The sequence below is a fragment of the Anabrus simplex genome, chromosome 2 (assembly GCF_040414725.1).
Source record: "Anabrus simplex isolate iqAnaSimp1 chromosome 2, ASM4041472v1, whole genome shotgun sequence".
NCBI lineage: Eukaryota > Metazoa > Arthropoda > Insecta > Orthoptera > Tettigoniidae > Anabrus > Anabrus simplex.
In genome coordinates, this window is record NC_090266.1 from 153,981,197 (window position 1) to 154,000,309 (window position 19,113).

Consider the following 19,113-nt stretch of genomic DNA (forward strand, 5'->3'; position numbering starts at 1 on the left):
TTTACGTCGCACCGACACAGATAGGTTTTATGGCGGCGATGGGATAGGAAAGGCCTAACAGCTGGAAGGAAGCGACCGTGGCCTTAATTAAGGTACAGCCCCAGCATTTGCCTGGTGTGAAAATGGGAAACTACGGAAAACCATCTTCAGGGCTGCCAACAGTGGGATTCAAACCCACTATCTCCTGATGCAACTTCACAGCCGCACGCCCCTAACCACACGGCCAAATCTCCCAGTAGGAGGAAAGGTAGAGGGAGTTGCTTTTAGCAGTAAAAGCGGAGAAAATAACACTACATTAGCTACAACTGCACAAACTTTTTTGTTATCATCCAGTCTTTAAAAAAATAAAGACGTTGTTGATTTGTTTCCTTGTAAGAACCTAACGTGACATTTCTTAGAAGAACTAACTTTGCAAGTCTTTAAAGTATTAACAGATAGGCCTATAGCTTATAAGGTAGCATGCACAATTTCTAATAATAACAGTGTTAGTAGGAAAATGTTTGAAAAGTTGTGCAAAAGCAATTTACAAACCACTTTTCAAAACCCATTTGACGAAACACAAAAAATAAATAATTGTTTGATACTGGTCATTTATTTAAAATCTTAATAAATAACTGGTTTAATCAAGCTGACAACTTATCCTGACTTTGACAACCCTGAGTCAGACAAAAAAATGTCTATCTGATTCTATCTAGTGCAGCCTTGGCTTGCTCTTGCCCTGGACCAGAAGGTGTTGAACCAGACTCTTTTAGAGCTACAAAATGTAAACCTGTATACTAATGTTTTTACATAAGGATTCTCAGAGAAAAATTCCGATTTCGCTTGTCAACAATGTTCTGGAAAACGAAAACGTCATGTTTAAAACATGCAGTGATTAAATAAATAGTTTAAAACATTTTGTTGACAAATGTATATACATCTTTTGTAATATATTATTGAATAACAATAGAAAAGTTACCGTAGACAAACTCATGGCTAAGAAGAAGAAATTCTCAGGAAAATAAAAAATGTATAAACTGAAACCTTAGGAATTGTTAGGTAAGTTTTAAGTTGCAGCTTAATTTCTAAGAAAGTTTTCAGACTATTGTTGTGAATTGCCATCATGTATTTTCCTAGTAACGTTACAACTATTTGTATACGTATTATGCGTTCTAATCTTTTTCATGATACCGTGTTCCGTTACAAGTGACAGATGTCAGCATAATTTTACGTAAAGAAATGTACATATACTGCCCAGCCAGTTTTCTTCCCGCATAAAACTTGTGTAGTATACAAGCCTAAGTAAAGCCACAATTGAAGGAGTGTTCAGTTATATTGTTAAGGTTGAATAAATGAACAATATCATGGTAAAAGTGAGAGCGGGCCCTACACTGCCATGCTGAACGCCAGCCACTCTCGTGACGTCACGGTCTGAGCCTTGTGTCCTGTCTATCTAGTGCGGCCTTGGTTACACTTTTAGAACCCTTCGTATCCACTGTATTTTTCAACAGCATTTCAAAATAGACAGGTGTCTGGTCAGTATTCCCAGTTTGCGACAGCAAATAAGAATTTTGCTTCCTCAGGTGAATAATGTGACGCTGAAAGGCCGTTTATTTTTCTTCATACGCCCCAGGGAGACGTTATAAAATAGACGTACGTCTCCGAATGTACAATCCCTTTCTCCAATAAAAGTTTTGGATTCATCTGCGGCTTGCAGTAAAACCCTGTGTTATGAGTTCTTTTGAGATCTCTAGTGCTTTCAATTGACACATTTCACTAGAAACACCATATCCTAACTCACGTTTTTCTATCACAAATTTATGGAGTCATTCTTCAATTTCCGGAAACGCTGTACTCCGTCCCCAGAACGCTCTGGGATCGCCGTTACTTTTTAGAAGTTTTTCCTTCTTCCACCAATCACGAATACACGATTCCTCAATATCGTACTTTCTGCCAATGGCACAATTTCCGTATATTTCAGCTTCGCTTACAACTTTAAGTTTCTCACGCACAGTAAATGACCGCAGATGCCATTTAGAATACATCGCTTACTATCAAGACAGCACTTTCACGGGATAATACGGAACTCGAATGTGAGCGAGGTAGACGTCTGTAACCAACCGTTCGACTCTTGCAAAGTACGATATCCCACTAGATCAGCTATTCGCGCACCCAGCATGCCAGCAACACTTGTGAAACAAACGACAATCGAGCATCCGCAGCAGCGGCTTTCATATTTACAGCATATTTACCCGTATTCTTTGATTCACCGTATTTCATTACCTTACATTTGCGTTTACATGCCACTGTAACCGTATTGAGAAGATATCGATCTTGTTTTCTGGAACGCAACTAAAACACAATAAGACCTGAATGCCCGTTTACATGTGGTATATTGAGTACAGTAACTTTATTCAAATCTATTTCAATTCTCCATGTAAACGTAGTAGATATTTATGAGAATGAACATCTTGAATACGACCCACACCCAAGATTTAGAACCAATATTTTGGGGAAAAAGTGCGGGTGGTATTCTGGATTATACGGTATGTATCTCTACTACCTCTATTTGCAACCAGCTCTGTGGCCCCATTTAGTTCAACACCTCTTATCTTTAAATCATAAAGAACTGAATCTAACCAGCATCATCTACATCTTCCTCTGCATCTCTTACCTCCATGGCCAGATTCATCATTCTCCTAGATACACTATCCTCCTCCATTCACCTCACATGACCCCACCACCAAAGCCGGTTTATACACACAGCTCCATCCATTGTGTTCATTCTTAACCTAACCTTTATTTCCTCATTTCCTCACAAAATAGAGAAGAAGAAGGAATACACCCTAAATTGTAGTGAATGTCCCTAATTTTACATTAGACAGAATGATCAAAGTCCCAGATTACACAGAACGTATTACAGCATCAAATTTAACACAGAATCTGCATTTTCCAACCACTTACTGAACACAGAATGCAAATACTTCAACATGAGCATTAAAATTCCCCACATTAGCTCTTAAGGATATTCTTTTAATGTAATGCTCTAGAATAGTGTGAAATACACATACACTATATTTCTAAGCACCAAATTCTCAATTAACAAACACAGTTCAAACTGCAAGCATTATACAACCACATTTATGTAAAACTGCCATTTTGATTGCATTGTTGATAATGGACAATAAGATCTAGGAATCAGTTGCCGAGGACAGATGTGCAACATGCATTTACGTTTACAGAAGAAGTGAATATCTATTTAATTCCTTGAATTGTTATAACCACTACGTAATGCATTAACATTGAGGAAGAGGGCTGATGACCTGGATGTTAGGCCCCTTTAAACAACAAGGAACATTGAAGAATAAATTAATTGACCATCTGCCTGGCATAGTTGTTTGAGTTATGCACCTTGTAGATTGAATGCTGGTGCAGTTAATTGGCATTTAAGAGTGCTTAAATGTGAGAGATCCTTGGCACTAAGTTCACTGACATAACAAAGAATTCATTTTCAGGACAAAATTCCAGCTCTGTAAGTGTTTCTAAAAATCTGTAGTAATAGAACAGACTTTTTTTTTTTAGTGCTGGGAATGTCTAAGGAAATGTTTGGTTTGCCGGTTTTGTTGCTGCTTTTCCCATTACTCCCCATGGAGGTGAGCTACGTTTACTGCTGTGTGTAATTGTACGGTCTAAGAATGGGAAGGAAGTGGCAGTAGTTACCATCCCTAGTGCGTTTATTAATACATGGCTGTCAAAATTTTTGCAACTTATGGCTGGTTTAACTCTATTTATAGCTGGCGGCATTTACATGGATTTGAAATGGGTGATCACGGAAAACCATTTCAAGGATGATCAGTGGGTGATTCAAACTGACCTGTCTCCCGAGTAAAGACTAGCAACCATAACGGACTGTGCCACAATGCACAATATGAACGGATATTAAACACATTGAACAGTTTATGAGGGACATCATAAATGAGGCTATGTACTCTAAGTGGCTTGCGAGGAGTATTGTGAGCACACCTTGAAGGAAGTACTGATGCTGTAGGTAAGAAACTGGAGGAGATGAATGTCTTAACAAAAAGTACTGGAAATCAGAATTTTAATTGCTGAAAGAAGATGAAATATTATTATTCTTGAATTATGATCTCAGTTATGTTTTTGTGATAAGCTCATGCAATCAGTAATTCACATTTACCTTCATGTACAAGCAAAACAAGTTACATCATTGTAGTGCATTCTGCCATGGAGACAACTATTATCAACTATGCCGCCTCCTCCTCCTCCTCACTGCACTTACTAGTCGGAAGTACGGTATCTAAAATTTTACTTTTTGAACTATATAGGTCTACATTATCTTTCAGATCATTAAAGGATACAGTATTAAAATCGACATAATTAAAATATTTCTCGGTTTTTGTCATTCATAGCCTCAGTTAGTTTTTCTATTAGTCATTTGTATTCACTGCTCTGTGTGCTTCATTTCTTGTGGGATGTTAGATATTTGGAAGTGATTTATTATGAACTAAGTGTATGAGTAATTCCTCCAATTCACATGTTATTGCTTGCAGGACTCTTATTAATGGTGATAAAGAAGCTGGTTTCTCTGTATTTTGGGCTGATGAGGGATTGGATACTGGCCCAATTCTTTTACAGCAGGCCTGTTCTGTGGAGCCTAATGATACTGTAGATTCTTTGTACAACAGATTTCTCTATCCTGAAGGCATCCGTGCAATGGTAAGTTCACATGTTTTATTATTAAATTCAGAGCCTTTAGCTTAAAATTTAAGAATTTTGCTGACCACCAGATTGTGCATTAAAAGAATGGGTTTTTCTTTTCCTTCGCTGACAAAACCACCAGCAGTGAGACAGAAGAAAGTAAAATGGTCAGTTGATTCCTCCATATCTCACCTTTAAAAAAATATTTTCACAGTTAAATATAGTAATGAAAATTCACAAGAAGAAAAAAATAAAGAACATGTGTTCTATAAAAGATTTCCAAAAGCAATTCCAATACTGTGCCAATTAAGGCTTTCACAGCCATAGATCAAAAATTCACAGCAATTGAACCAAGCTTTTGGGTTATTAGGCTGTGTGCGTATGAAGCGCTTCACCCGGAATGTGCCATTTGGGATCATCAGTTGGACTAGCATGCCTTTCCAAGATGATGCTTTGCAGTGTGGGACTGTTTGCACAGTTCCGTCATGTTAGCAAACAAGGATTCATTCCGTCTCTCACCAGATCTCCAGACTCGAATTCCTGTATAAGCAATGAATTTCACTATTAGGCTCATATTGATGGATATGACTTATTTTCTTAACGAAAATAAGTCTAATTCCTGTTGTATAGCTGCAAGCATATCGTGACCTCATCAGAAAAGAGAGAACACTTCTTCTGTTCGTGATGCCACGGGCTATGAGTTGTTGTCCATCTCACATGAGCTGCCCTATAGCATGGTTTCTGAGGAGTTTTTGGTACAGGCCTCCTTGATATCAGTCCTCCATCTTGCAGCTGATTTTGCACTGTCTGATGCGACACATTCTCTCCAATGGCCCTCTGAAGATTGTGGCGGAACGAGTGACAGTAGCAGTAGGTCTACGACATGCTTCATTTCTTGTGGAGTATTAGAATCAGATATTTGGAAATGATTTATTGTGAACTAAGTGTATGAGTAATTCCCCAATTCATATGTTATTAGTTGTGTTGTTTTGTTTTGTGTGGGTGTCCCGCCCTTTGTTGATCAGCACTATTTATGTCTTCCTGAATTTTTTCCAAACTCTGGAGACATCACTCTGACTGGTTCCAACAGGAGCAGCGACATCTGCTAGTCGCTATCTTTCTTGCAGCAGTCTTACACTTGAAATGCAGTCAGTTGCAAAAATGGGTACTCTTGCCATGTTTACCTCAGCCCTAAACGTGCTGTCTGTGCACCGCAACTGTTGGGAATTGATAGACACTGCTCGAGATCATTCTTTGGACTGTGCTATGTTTTATATCTTTATTTAATATCATTGTGTCGTAAGTGTTATATCTTAGAATTTTAGATTTTTTGATGATAATAATAAATAGAAAAGAAACGAGACTAGTATGTTTACTTGACTGTTCTTCCAATATCACGATATAATTTTGGTGCCGGAAACACGTGAAGAACTACACTCCAGCGCGAATGGGCAATATACCAGAGACTAAATAGGTAATCATTGGTTTACTACACGTTCCGTAAGAAGACTATGGGAAAATTGCTGCCGTGGAAATAAAACCTATCACCCCAAGCCATCAACGTACGCTAACATTTCTCAGATGTAATGTTGTTCCTGTTAATATCTGAAATACTTAGGAACTTCCAAATACCGCATAAAGCATAGTACGATAAAAAAGGGGTATAAGTAGTATTTGTAGTGCAAACGCATAGATAGTTTATTGGTTAAGCTGGAAGGGTAGCCATATTGTTTATTTACGTCACTTGGAGAAGACGTCACGCACGACTAAGTGACCAGTGCTGCCATCTGCTGGCTTTCCTTGAACTACGTCGCAATACATCGGAGTACGATTAATAATAAATCAAGTAACGAAATATTTCCACGCTATTACGAAGTCCCTATCAAATACACTATTTTACTATAGCAAATTCACGTCTAGAGGTCCAGTATGGAAGGTGGTAACGCAAACACACGACTACACCAATTGAAAAGAAGACATGCTAGGGAAAGGGCAAACATCACACGTCTCGTGGAGAAAGCACAAGAGTTTACTGAGTCTACCTCTCCCGAGGATTACGAGTACTGTAAGGATAGGTTACAAGAGACTTTGGATAAATTAAGAGCCCTGGACGATGAGGTTCACGACCTCCTGGATGACACCGCGTACGCTGATGACATAAGTACATGTGAGGAATATATAGAGAACGCCAAGCGCGCTATCATTCGCATTTCACATGGGATGGAGAAAAAACTGGAAAGCGTGATGTCGAATCTTAGACTCACGAACACACAGACCGTACCAACACTTGCCTCAGCTGTTCCCTCAACCACGTTAAGACTCCCCCCAATAAAACTAGAACCCTTCTCAGGTAATATAGAAACATGGGCACGTTTCTGGGAACAGTTCGAACAGTCAATCGATAAGGACACGTCACTCTCTACTATTAATAAACATATATTTTTGAGGGGTTATTTAGAGGGGGAACCGAAGCACTTGATTGAGGGCATCGCAGTGACGGCCAAGACTTATGAAGAGACTAAGAAAATTCTTGAAGCTCGCTACGGCGACAAGAATAGAATCATACAGGCCCACTTGGACTACATAGAATGTATTAAGCCCATCCAATTTGCCACACCGAACGCACTTAATTCTACGTTTATTGACTGCAATCGTCGCATTCAAGCTCTGCGCGCTCTCGGGGAAGATGTGAACGCCTATGGCCGAGTACTTGTACCGAAGATCCTCCGAGCATTTCCAGACGATATATGCCGTCGCTGGATCATTCACGCAAAGCGAAAAGACCTTTCGGAGGGTAACATCCTCAAACTAATGGAGTTTCTCGGTGAGGAAGTTGACGGAGCGCTTACTACACAAAAGATTCGTGGTGAAACCCCCATATCATCAAGCTACCCCCCTACGGCGGAAGCTCTTCACGTCCGTGCCGATCCTAAAGGCTTAGCAGGAAAAGAGGTTAAGGGGCCGGAACCATTTTGCGTCTTTTGTGAATCAAGAGGTCACTGGGCTTAGGATTGTAAGAAAATCACAAATGTTACGGAGCGAAAAGAGAGGCTGAAGAGAGCTAATCGGTGCTTCCGTGCCTCAATCGAGGGCATACGGCGTTCAATTGTCGAAAGAAAGGAAAGGCAGTGTGTGCTAACTGCAAGAAGTCGCACCATAAGTCCCTTTGCGACAACGGAAGGAGTCGCAAGACCTCAGAAGATCAGGCCAACACAGCTTCTGTAGGAAAAATAGATATCACCACACCAGGTTTCACATTCTTACAGACAGCTCAAGTAAGAATCACTGGACCTACAGGGATAAGCCGACTTACTCGATGTATACTAGACAGTGGAAGTCAGGCAACATTTATATCAAGATCACTGATAGACGACCTACAGCTACTAACCACCGACAAAAGAGAACTGACTGTTTGCACATTTGAGTCCCAGACTAACCCATCATGTCAGCACAGAGTTGTCAGGTTCAGTATGAAAGGAGTTTACACTAACTTTACGGTTTCCATGAAAGCTTACGAAAGTGCACACTCACTCTCACCTCAACCAGCAGCTCCACAAGACATCAAAACTTGGGCGCACGTACGCAAATTGCAGTTAGCAGACCCTAGGTCTGATTCGAAAGAAAACCTGCCCATGGAGATCTTAATTGGCAGTGACCAATATTGGAAAATAGTGAAGGACGGTTCACCGATTCGAATATCTGAATCGATCGTTCTGATTCCAACAATTTTTGGATGGATCTTAAATGGAAGCCGATCAGGGACTTGTGTGAATTCTACTGTTGTGAACTTCATTCGACAAGCTAGCTCACCTTCGGATGATGAACTAAGAAAATTCTGGGATCTAGAGACAATGGGAATAGTTGCAAATCAAAATCGAGACCTAACTGAGAAAGACTCTGCTATTCTTCAAGAATTCAAGGCAACCTATCGCGTTGAAGGTCGCTGGAGAGTGGTCTGCCTACCAAGAAAGCAGGATGTTCTTCCTTCAAGTAACAAGATAAACGCGGATGATGAACTAAGAAAATTCTGGGATCTAGAGACAATGGGAATAGTTGCAAATCAAAATCGAGACCTAACTGAGAAAGACTCTGCTATTCTTCAAGAATTCAAGGCAACCTATCGCGTTGAAGGTCGCTGGAGAGTGGTCTGCCTACCAAGAAAGCAGGATGTTCTTCCTTCAAGTAACAAGATAAACGCGGAACTTCGATTTGATACCTTGATCAAAAGACTTCAAAACAATAGCACTCTAAAGGAGGTGTACTACAACCAAATGCTGGATCATATCATGAAAGGACAAATAGAAGTCACACCTACTGGAGATCCAAAGAACACCACGTTTTATCTCCCCCATCAAGCTGTAAAGAAGGAGAAACTGGGAAAAACAAAATGGAGAATAGTTTTCGACGCATCTTCTCACGAAACCAACTCTCCGTCTCTCAACGATGCCTTAGAGGCAGGTCCAAATCTGTTACCGGAGACACTGGCTATTCTACTACGATTCAGGCTATATCCCATGGCCATCATTACTGATATTACACAGGCATTTCTTCAGCTGATCTTGCACGAGGATGACAGGGACTTGACCAGATTCTTGTGGTACAGGGTCACCCAGGACAGTAACGGAAGTTACCACACGACGGACGAGGTAGTGACCTATCGCTTCACTAGGCTCCCATTCGGCCTGACTTGCAGTCCGTTCTTGCTTTCAACAACACTGAGGGAACTCGCCGACAGATACAAGACGACATTTCCTATTGCAGCACCCCTCATAGATGACAATACCTTTACGGAAGACTTCGTATCCGGCGCAGAGAATGACAATGGTGTGATTGCCCTGTATTACGAACTTACTGCACTGATGAAATTGATGAACTTCCACCTAGCGAAATGGGCCACTAATTCAGACTCGCTAAAGGCCATCTGGAGAGCAGAAGGTCAAGAGGTCAACGTAGAGATGCAGGTACTAGGCGTTTACTGGAATACAGAAACGGATAACCTTTACATTAACCCAGAGGAGATCACCAAGGCTTTACCTGAAAGACCAATCCCCAAGAGGAAGTTATTACAGATTACGGTTAGATTCTATGATCCACTCGGACTGTTATCCCCCTTATCCCTCCTCAGTAAGCTGTTATTCCAGGATACGTGGAACAGGGGAATTGACTGGGACGAGTTGCTACCTCTTGATATCGGAGCATCATGGAACACTTGGGCATCCTCCTTATCCTCTCTTTCACGGGTACAAATTCCGCAGTGGCTAGCTACTTCAACGGCGGGCAAGGTTCAGATCCACATATTTTGTGATGCTTCAGAAAGGGCATATGGGGCGGTTTTGTACATTCGCACGAACGAGGGAAGCAACGTACTCGTCCATCTGGCCTGCAGCAAGAACAGGCTCACCCCGATCAAGAAGGTAACCTTGCCAAGGCTCGAACTACTAGCAGCGCTAGTGGGAGCACGATTACTGTCCTATTTCTGTGCAGCTACAGGCCACGATATCACTCGGGCAATGCTATGGACGGATTCTACTGTCACCTTGGGTTGGATACACAGTGACCCAAACAGATGGAAAACCTTCGTCTGCAACAGAGTAACGGAGATTCAATCGCACTCAACTCCAAGTCAGTGGAGGCATTGCCCTGGACATGAGAACCCGGCTGACCACCTTACACGAGGACTTCGTGGTGACCAGATACGGAATAAGCGCAAGTGGTGGAATGGACCCACATGGCTTGCACATCGTGAGGAATGTTGGCCATCTGGTGCTCAAACCCCAAGCGAGCAACTTCCCGAGGAGAAGAAGAGAAACATAAAACATGTAATGACAACGACCACATATTCCAGCGTTATAGACAGTTCGAAGTTCAGTTCCTACTGGAAACTGATGCGTATTACTGGTTGGATTCTTCGCTTTACACACAACACTCGCAATCGAGAGAAGCTTACAGGAGAACTAACAGCGGTGGAGCTCGCAAAGGCACGTAGATACTGGATAGGAGCTGTTCAACGAGAATGTTTTGCACTAGAACTTCAAGCACTCCAAGACGGTCGACCAATTCCTAAAGAATCCAAAATAGGACCCTTCAGCCCCTTCATTGAAGGTGGACTCCTCCGCCTCGGGGGTCGATTGCACTGTGCGGACCTCACTAAGGAGCGACGGCACCCAAAACTTCTAGACGGCTCTCATCGATTCACGTATCTACTCATTCGGCGAACACACATCAAACTACATCATTTTGGAGTTCGGGTAATACTGTCGGAGCTCCGAAAAGAGTTCTGGATCCTTAGAGCTCGTCAAAATGTTAAGAGGGTCTTGCACGCCTGCCTCCCATGCAGAATCATGAAGAACCCTAGAGAGCAGCAAATCGAAGCTCCACTACCTGCGGATAGGGTGAGACCGTCGAAACCCTTTGCAATTACCAGGATAGACTTCGCCGGTTCCCTCTATATCAAAATAGGCATGACGATGGAAAAGGCATACATAGCGCTATTCACTTGTGCTGTTACACGTGCGGTGCATTTAGAGTTATGCTCCAGTATGGCCACTGACACATTCCTTATGGCCCGTCAAAGGTTTGCTGGTAGGCGTGGACTGCCACATACTATATATACAGACAACGCAAGGACATTTCAGGCCACCAATTCAGAACTGTCGGAACTTTAGAAGGCACTGTCTTCTTCGGAGACCCATCGATTCCTCGCCAAAGACGGTATAACTTGGAAGTTCATCGCCCCACGGGCAGCTTGGTGGGGAGGATGGTGGGAGAGAATGGTAGGCACAGTTAAGCGATGCCTAAGAAAGGTGCTAGGACTATCAAGACTTACAGAAGAACAGCTTAACACCACTCTAGTCAATATTGAAGCTGCGATAAATTCAAGACCGATCTCCCATGGAGATGATGCTGAACCCCTGACGCCGGCACACTTTCTTGTTGGTGAAGGACTCATGACCGTGCCAACAGGACCAGAACCGACTACCAGACTTGCCTTGACAAGAGAATTCAGACTGAGACAAAAACTTTCAGACGACTTAGAACTCAAGAGCTTTCATGAAGCTCGAGGTGTGTTTGGGAGATCCATTGAGTTTCGACCCGGAGATCTGGCGTTGATTCAAGAAGATGGACGACCACGCCAATTGTGGAAAAGGGCAAGAATAGAGAGGTTACTAGAAGGAAGGGACCAGAAGATAAGGACTGTGATTCTTCGAACCCCACAGGGACATAAAATAGCCCGACCATTTCAGCTGGTCATCCCCCTAGAGGTTGACCAGGGTGGGGAGAATGTTGGGAATTGATAGACACTGCTCGAGATCATTCTTTGGACTGTGCTATGTTTTATATCTTTATTTAATATCATTGTGTCGTAAGTGTTATATCTTAGAATTTTAGATTTTTTGATGATAATAATAAATAGAAAAGAAACGAGACTAAACTGTTCTTCCAATATCACGATAGCAACTGTACGAGTAATATTGTTAAACTGACGGACATGACAAAGTCCTCCCATCGAACAAATATTATACCTCCCCCTGTGAGTGAAGCCATAGAATTAACCCACGGTATCACCTGCCTGTTGTACGAGATGACTGATAGGAGCGACCATGACATGGCACTAGACTGTTACATTGGATATGTGAATTGGACCATTTGTGGATGGGAAGGTGTGAATACATCCACAATTAAACTCTGCCTGTCCACTGAAGGTAACTAAAACAGTCGCTCCCCTCTTGAAGGCTTCCTGTAGACCGATTCAAAATGTGATGTGTGTGCTGGTTGTGGCAGGACTTCTAAAGTGTGTGATGGTGCCCAAAAAACCAGACTGTATCCACAGTCCGTTGTGTAGGAGTGTTGTGTACTCTGCAGTAATATCTCCCTGAGAACGCAGGTCCCCACACAGCCGAATACCTGGAGTACATGCCTAAATGACATAGTTTAACATCAGGCCCCAGATAGTACCTTCCAAGCCAGGTGGGTATTTATTGCCTTTGCTGTATGGTGGCTGTAGAGTCTGCCCATGATCACAGTTGGTGGCATTTGGGGAGGATACTTTTGAGCATGGCTTTGAAACGTCTCAAGCCACCCAAGTCTTTAATATGTATACCTTAAGGGGTGCAACCCATGGGGACAAGAACAGCTGAGTAGAGAGGGTGCTGATTTCCCTAAGTTCTTGGTTGCCACTAGGACTTCCAGGGATGACTTCAAGCTTATGAAGAGCATCATTTTCTCCTAGCTTATAGAAAGAGTCTTTGGTGAACTTGGGGAAGTTCAGAATATGCATAATGGAAGCTTGTTGCCTAAGACTCGACTCGCAGCACATCCAAAGCAGAGGCACTGCTGAAGTGTGACCACTTTGGATTGAATCCTGTCAAGTGGAAAAACACAAGTCTCTGAACCAAATCTGTGGTGTTAATTTCCACCAGGATCTGGTGTTGAACACTTATGAAGAGCTCAAGGAAGATATGAAGAACCGTAGTGTGTTAAAAGTCCTGTGCATTATGCATGAAGTCAACAGTAAGGACATCACAACTGGAGCCTTTGTTATCTCCTTTGAGTTTCCTGAGCTTCCAGAGAAGTTTAAGGTCACAAGCTACCTTTGTGAAACAAGGCCATCCATCCCGCCTCCCATCTGGTGTTACGACTGCCAAACTTGTGGGCACTTGATACCCATGTGTCCAAACAGAGCTATTTGCGCTAATTGCAGACACGATGCCCAAGGAGTGCACACCTGCACCTGAGTGCTTTAATTGTCCTGGAATACCCCTCCTTGGACAAAAGCTGTTCTTTGTACCCGATGGAGAGGAAGATCTGGGAAATTAAAACCCTGAACATTCTTTCATACAAGGAAGCCCACAAAGGTCCAATGTTACATATAAAGAACTTAATTTTTAAGCCTGAATTGTCAACCTGAACAAGTGTTATGGTTCTATTTAGGAAATTCCACCTTTCAAGGCAAAATTGATTTATTCCCTATCAGGATAACATCATCGGTACATGTTTAGTATTTTTAAAAGACATCTTCAGCCATTAAGGGAACTATGTTTAAAAAAAGGCAAAGATACAATTCAATTTCTAAAGATACTGAAATGTTTTTTGGGGTAACCTGTCCAAATCTTGATAATGTCTATGGACCCTTGTGAAATTTGTCACTATTGAACTTCCTTTGTTTTATAAAGGAAGTTCAATGCAAACAAATTGGGCTGATAACCTAGCTGTTAGGCCCGTTTAAACAACAAGAGTCATCATCATCAAGCAAACAAATGAGATTATAGTCTCTGGAATGCCATTTTGGAAGGCAAATTTGTGATTGTGATTGTGATTGTGATTGTTTTGTACAATAACAATAGGATATAATCTAGAAAAACACTACTTTAAAAGGTGTATTACTTTTTTTTTTTTTTTTTTTTTACATATGTGTTACTAAAAGTTTGAGTACCTGCAACAATGGCAAATTTGACCAAAAGTCCAAGACGAAGAACTTGTTTACATGCATGTTAATTAAAAAATGTAGTTTTTCAACTGTGACAATTCTGAGAATTAAGCACAATATCATAATAATTAAGTCCTACATCTAATAAAATATACTGGATTTTTTCCCAAAGAACTAAATATGAAGAGGAAGAAATGATGCTCTGTCATTAGGGATGCCAGCCCTATGGTGTAGGAGTAGCGTGTCTGCCTCTTACCCCAAGGGCCCGGGTTAGATTCCCAATCACGTCAGGGATTTTTATCTGGACCTGAGGGCTGATTTGAGGTCTACTCTACCTACGTGATTACAGTTGAGGAGCTATTTGACATTGAGATGTTGGCCCAGATCTAGATAGCCAAGAATAACGGCCAGGAGGATTCGTCGCACTGGCCACATGTTACTTCATAATCTGCAGGCCTTCGAGCTAAGCAGCGGTCACTTGGTAGGCCAAAGGCCCTTTGGGTTCAGTAGTGCCCGGTGATTGTTGTTTTTATTTTATAAATCATGAAGGAGATTGTAGACAAAGTGTTTTTCATTTCTCTGTGGAAATGAAATGAATCTGTTATTTAAAAGTAAGTGCCGATAGTGTAACTGTGTTATATGATTAACTTTTGCATTGTTTAGTTCTTACCAGTAGATTACCTAAATGTAAATCATGCAATTTAGTCTGTATATTGCATTTCAGTTTAAGGAATGGTTTATATGGTATGATATTCATTTTACAGTATGTAAAAGATTCTGTTTCACCTACTTGTTGTTTAACCCATTCGCTTCAGATAACAAAGAAAGCCCATTGCATCTGTGATTATTTTCAACTCAGATGATGAGGCAGGTCCGCTGTGGAAGGAATGTTTCATTACTGCTTGTAGTTTATTTGGTTATCCCAAGTACCTCCAATGTTTAACATTGTATGAATAGGTAAGGAATGTGGCTGTCTCAAACTTGTGTTGGTTATTGTACTTACTGTTATCTTTTGTTTACTTTGAGTCTTGGATTTAGCAGCATTATTCCCTTAGTTCGCATTCACATACCTTTCAGTTCACTGTGGCTTGGAGTAGTGAATATGACCGCATTGAGAATCTTCATGAAAATATTTTAGAAAGGGGATCAGAAGTAAATAAAGACGATAATGATAGGAGTGCATGTGATAATAATAATTTAAGTTAGGTAGAGAGCTCATCTGAAAGTGATAGTGAGCACACAAATGATTTCTAGCACATGCTCAACAAAAACATGGGAGAAAGGATGAAAGTGAATGGATAAGGGAAAAACAGTTCACTTGTTCATTCATTCACCGCAAACTCTGAAGTGTCTGAAATGCTGCAGGAGGAGTATCAGTATCATCCTCTATCAAAACTTTCAGTATCTTAAAATCATATCTTTTCAGCTACTGCATGTGAATCAAATGATTATACTAGGAAACAATTGTCCATCCCCAATAGAGAAAGATGGGTAGATATTAGATGGTTTGACACTAATGAGAATGAGATAAAGGTTTATTTACCTCTCTCAGTTTCAAAAGCCTTATTTTCTAATGTATTGTAACAAAGAAAAGTGCCTCCTGATATTCGACAGCATTTTGATGTTTATCGCAGAAAGTCCTCATTCTGAAGTGGCATTACTGGCCAGTACAAATCTTCCTCATGTTAAATTCAAAAGCAGCACGAAAATATCTCTTCTATAAGATAATCTGTGGTGAGTTTTGTTTTGATGTGCACCATAGTGCAGGGCTGAGCTTTGAGCTCATGGAGCACGAGATTTAAATCTGGTTTCTTGGTAAGCTGAATGGCCTTTCAAGATGTGAGGCAAATGGGTTAATAACAATAAATAATTTTGATCATTTAGAGAAAGCTTTATAACTTATTATGCATATTAATATGTTTAAGGCTAAAGCTGTCAACATGGTAGCAGATGGAACAGCACCAAAAGTACCTCAGTCAGAAGAAGGTGCCTCTTATGAGCCATCACTGAGTAAAAGGGAATCACAACGGGTAAGGTATCCATTGTAGTTGTAGTGTAGATGTGTTACTGATTCAACATCTGATCTGAAAAGACTAATTGAAGAGGAGCAAGCCCACACATGTCATTTGTAGATCTGAAAAAAGGCATTTGGTAACTCTTTGAGATTCCTGGAATCAAGTACAGACAAAGAATTATCTACAATTTTTATAAAAACCAAATTACAGTAATAAGCGAGGGATCGATAAAGAAGTGGGATATGGTATTAGTTTATTCACCCTTTCATTGAATGTCAACTCAGAATAGGTAGTAAAGAAAATCGAAGAGAAATTTGGAAAAAGAATCAGTCTGCAAGCAGAGGAGATCAAAATTCAAAAGATTGCTCATAATACTGTCATTTTATCCAAACCTGCAGGGGATTTCGAGAAGGTGCTGATTGGTATGGACATAGCTGTTTACAGGCATATAAGAATAGACAGTATAATCATTGCTAAAGAGTACGGTAAGTTGGATGAAAAACAGTGTAATATGAGACCATCAAGTATGTGAAAAATAATGTGACAAGAAGAGATTGTTATGGTTATGTTTTGTAGAACTAGGGAAGGTATATAATAGAGTACCAGGGGAAATGATGTTAGCCATACTGAGGGATTATGGATCAGGGGTAGTTTATTAAGGCAGCCAAGGGATTTATATTGATAGTTGGGCCATTGTGAGAATTGATGGTGGAATGAGTTCTTGGTTCAAACAGGGGATAGACAAGGCTGTTATCTTTCAAGTTTATTGTTCATAGTATACATAGAACATTTACTGAAACATATAAAATAGCAGAGAGGGATTCATTTGCATGGAAATATACACTACTGTGCAAAACTTAAGAACGAAAGTAACTTTTGCTTGTTGTGTCACTGCCAAGCAACATAGCTCAATGAAACTTGAACCATACATAGGAAGAACTGCTACAGTATGGTACGGTAGGCAGCTGAAAGGAATATGCGATGAGACGAACAGAAATTACACTTTTATATGGAGACAATAAATTGCACGTAAGTGACTGCGACTCATGATGGTCCCCTGGACATCACAAAAGAAGGGACATGGTTCTCAAAAGGGTGCGTGATCACCACGGCGAGTGATGCTGCTCTGCAACGTGTTCCCATGCTGGCCACAAGATTGGTAAGGAGTTCTTGTGTTTGGGCGTTCCTTTCCTCCATCAGCGCGGTTGACAACTGCTGGATTGTTGTTGGTGCATGTGGACATGTTCCACACGTGCTCGATGGAATTTAAGTCGGGGGACAGGCAGGCCAGCCCATTCTCCAAATATCCTCTCGTTCCAAGAACTCCACCTGCGCTGTTCGATGTGGTCGTGCATTGTCATGCATAAAAATAGAAGTCGGGGCTAAATGCACCTCTGAAAAGATGCACATGGGGAAGGAGTACACTGTCACAATAACGTTGACTGATGAGTGTAACCCGTTCAAGGAATTGGAGGTCGATACATCCATGCAACATTATGCCTCCCCACACCATAATACTTGGACCACCAAAATGATCATGTTCGACAATGTTCCCGGGTGCATTACGTGTTCCCACCTCTCGCCAGATGAGGGTATGTCTAGAATCACTACTCAGACTGAATCTGCTCTCATTTGAGAAGAGCACGCGACCCCACTCCTTAATTAGAATAATAACAGTAAGTTATTTATTTATTTATTTATTTATTTATTTATTTATTTATTTATTTATTTATTTATTTATTTATTTATTTGTTTGTTTGTTTGTTTGTTTGTTTGTTTGTTTGTTTGTTTGTTACATGTAACCCCACTCTTTGTCGGTCCAGACCCGATGCTCTTGGCACCATCACAAACAGTGCCGCCGATGTGTGGGTGTCAGCGGAACACAACATAATGGTCGTTGGCCAAACAGCGCCCCCCATGCAGTCGCTGTGCCACTGTGGAGCATGAGTTTGGGTGCCTTGCAGTTCTGTTAAATGTGGTTGCAGTTGCACCCGCTGTTTGACATGAGTCTATTCTTGCCCGTTGCACAATGTAGCGTCATCTGCTGCTGTAGTTGACCGTGATCGACCCCCTTCTCTCCTTTGGGCAGCAATGAATGTGGTTCGGAATGCTCTCCATGCACGTGAAACAATGCTGTGAGCGATACCAAACTCCTAAGCTACAATCGTCACACTTTGTCCTGCTTCCAGTTTCCCAATGATTATTCCCCACGTGATGTCATCCAAATGTTATCTCCGGGCCATGTTGTCATGAATAACACCACCACAGTGCACCGTAACAGCTCACTGATCGACTCACACTGTCTTGTCCCATTCCTTCTACTGCCTCATTTTGTGGGGCACATCCGGTTTCTACGCACGTGTGGGAGACCTCTGGCAACGTGTTACCGCACTTTCATTCACTTCCAACCAGTAGTTGGTATGTTATGTTGCTTTATCTATTTCGTCCTTAAGTTTTGCAGAGCAGTGTAGTAAGCAATTTTTGCCTATATCCATGACTTTATCGTAATGGCAGACGGTATTGAAAGCCTGCAATCTAATATCTTGGAGCTTGGAGAGATGTCAGCGAGTATGATATGATTAGGGAAAGAATTTTTAAGCACCGATAGCTTAGAATGCAAACGTATTTGAACAAGGGGCAAGTATCATCTAGCTAGCTGTACAGTTATGTGGGTGAGTTGTATAAATTTTAGGGGTTCTGATAGTTCAGATCCCTAATAGTTATGTAAATCTCATTGCAGAACCGTTGTGCGGGTGGAAGACATTTGCATTCTAACCTGTTAGAGTCCAATAATCCTTTCCCTAGATATGTTATATATCGGGCGAGTTGGCCATGCGGTTAGCGGCGCACAGCTGTGAGCTTGCATCCGGGAGATAGTGAGTTCGAACCCCACTGTTGGCAGCCCTGAAGATGGTTTTCTGTGGTTTCCCATTTTCACACCAGGCAATTGTGGGGGCTGTATCTTTAATTAAG

General features: G+C 41.3%; 1 protein-coding gene across 1 annotated transcript in view; it reads left to right on the forward strand.

Moving 5' to 3' along the window:
• The window catches only part of LOC136863946 (cytosolic 10-formyltetrahydrofolate dehydrogenase), a 234,936-nt gene that overhangs the window by 56,983 nt on the left and 158,840 nt on the right, over window positions 1–19,113 (forward strand). The window contains exons 4-5 of the mRNA XM_067140396.2: window positions 4,551–4,716; window positions 16,051–16,155. Coding sequence (XP_066996497.2) covers window positions 4,551–4,716; window positions 16,051–16,155 — 271 coding nt within the window. The remainder of the gene's footprint in view (window positions 1–4,550; window positions 4,717–16,050; window positions 16,156–19,113) is intronic.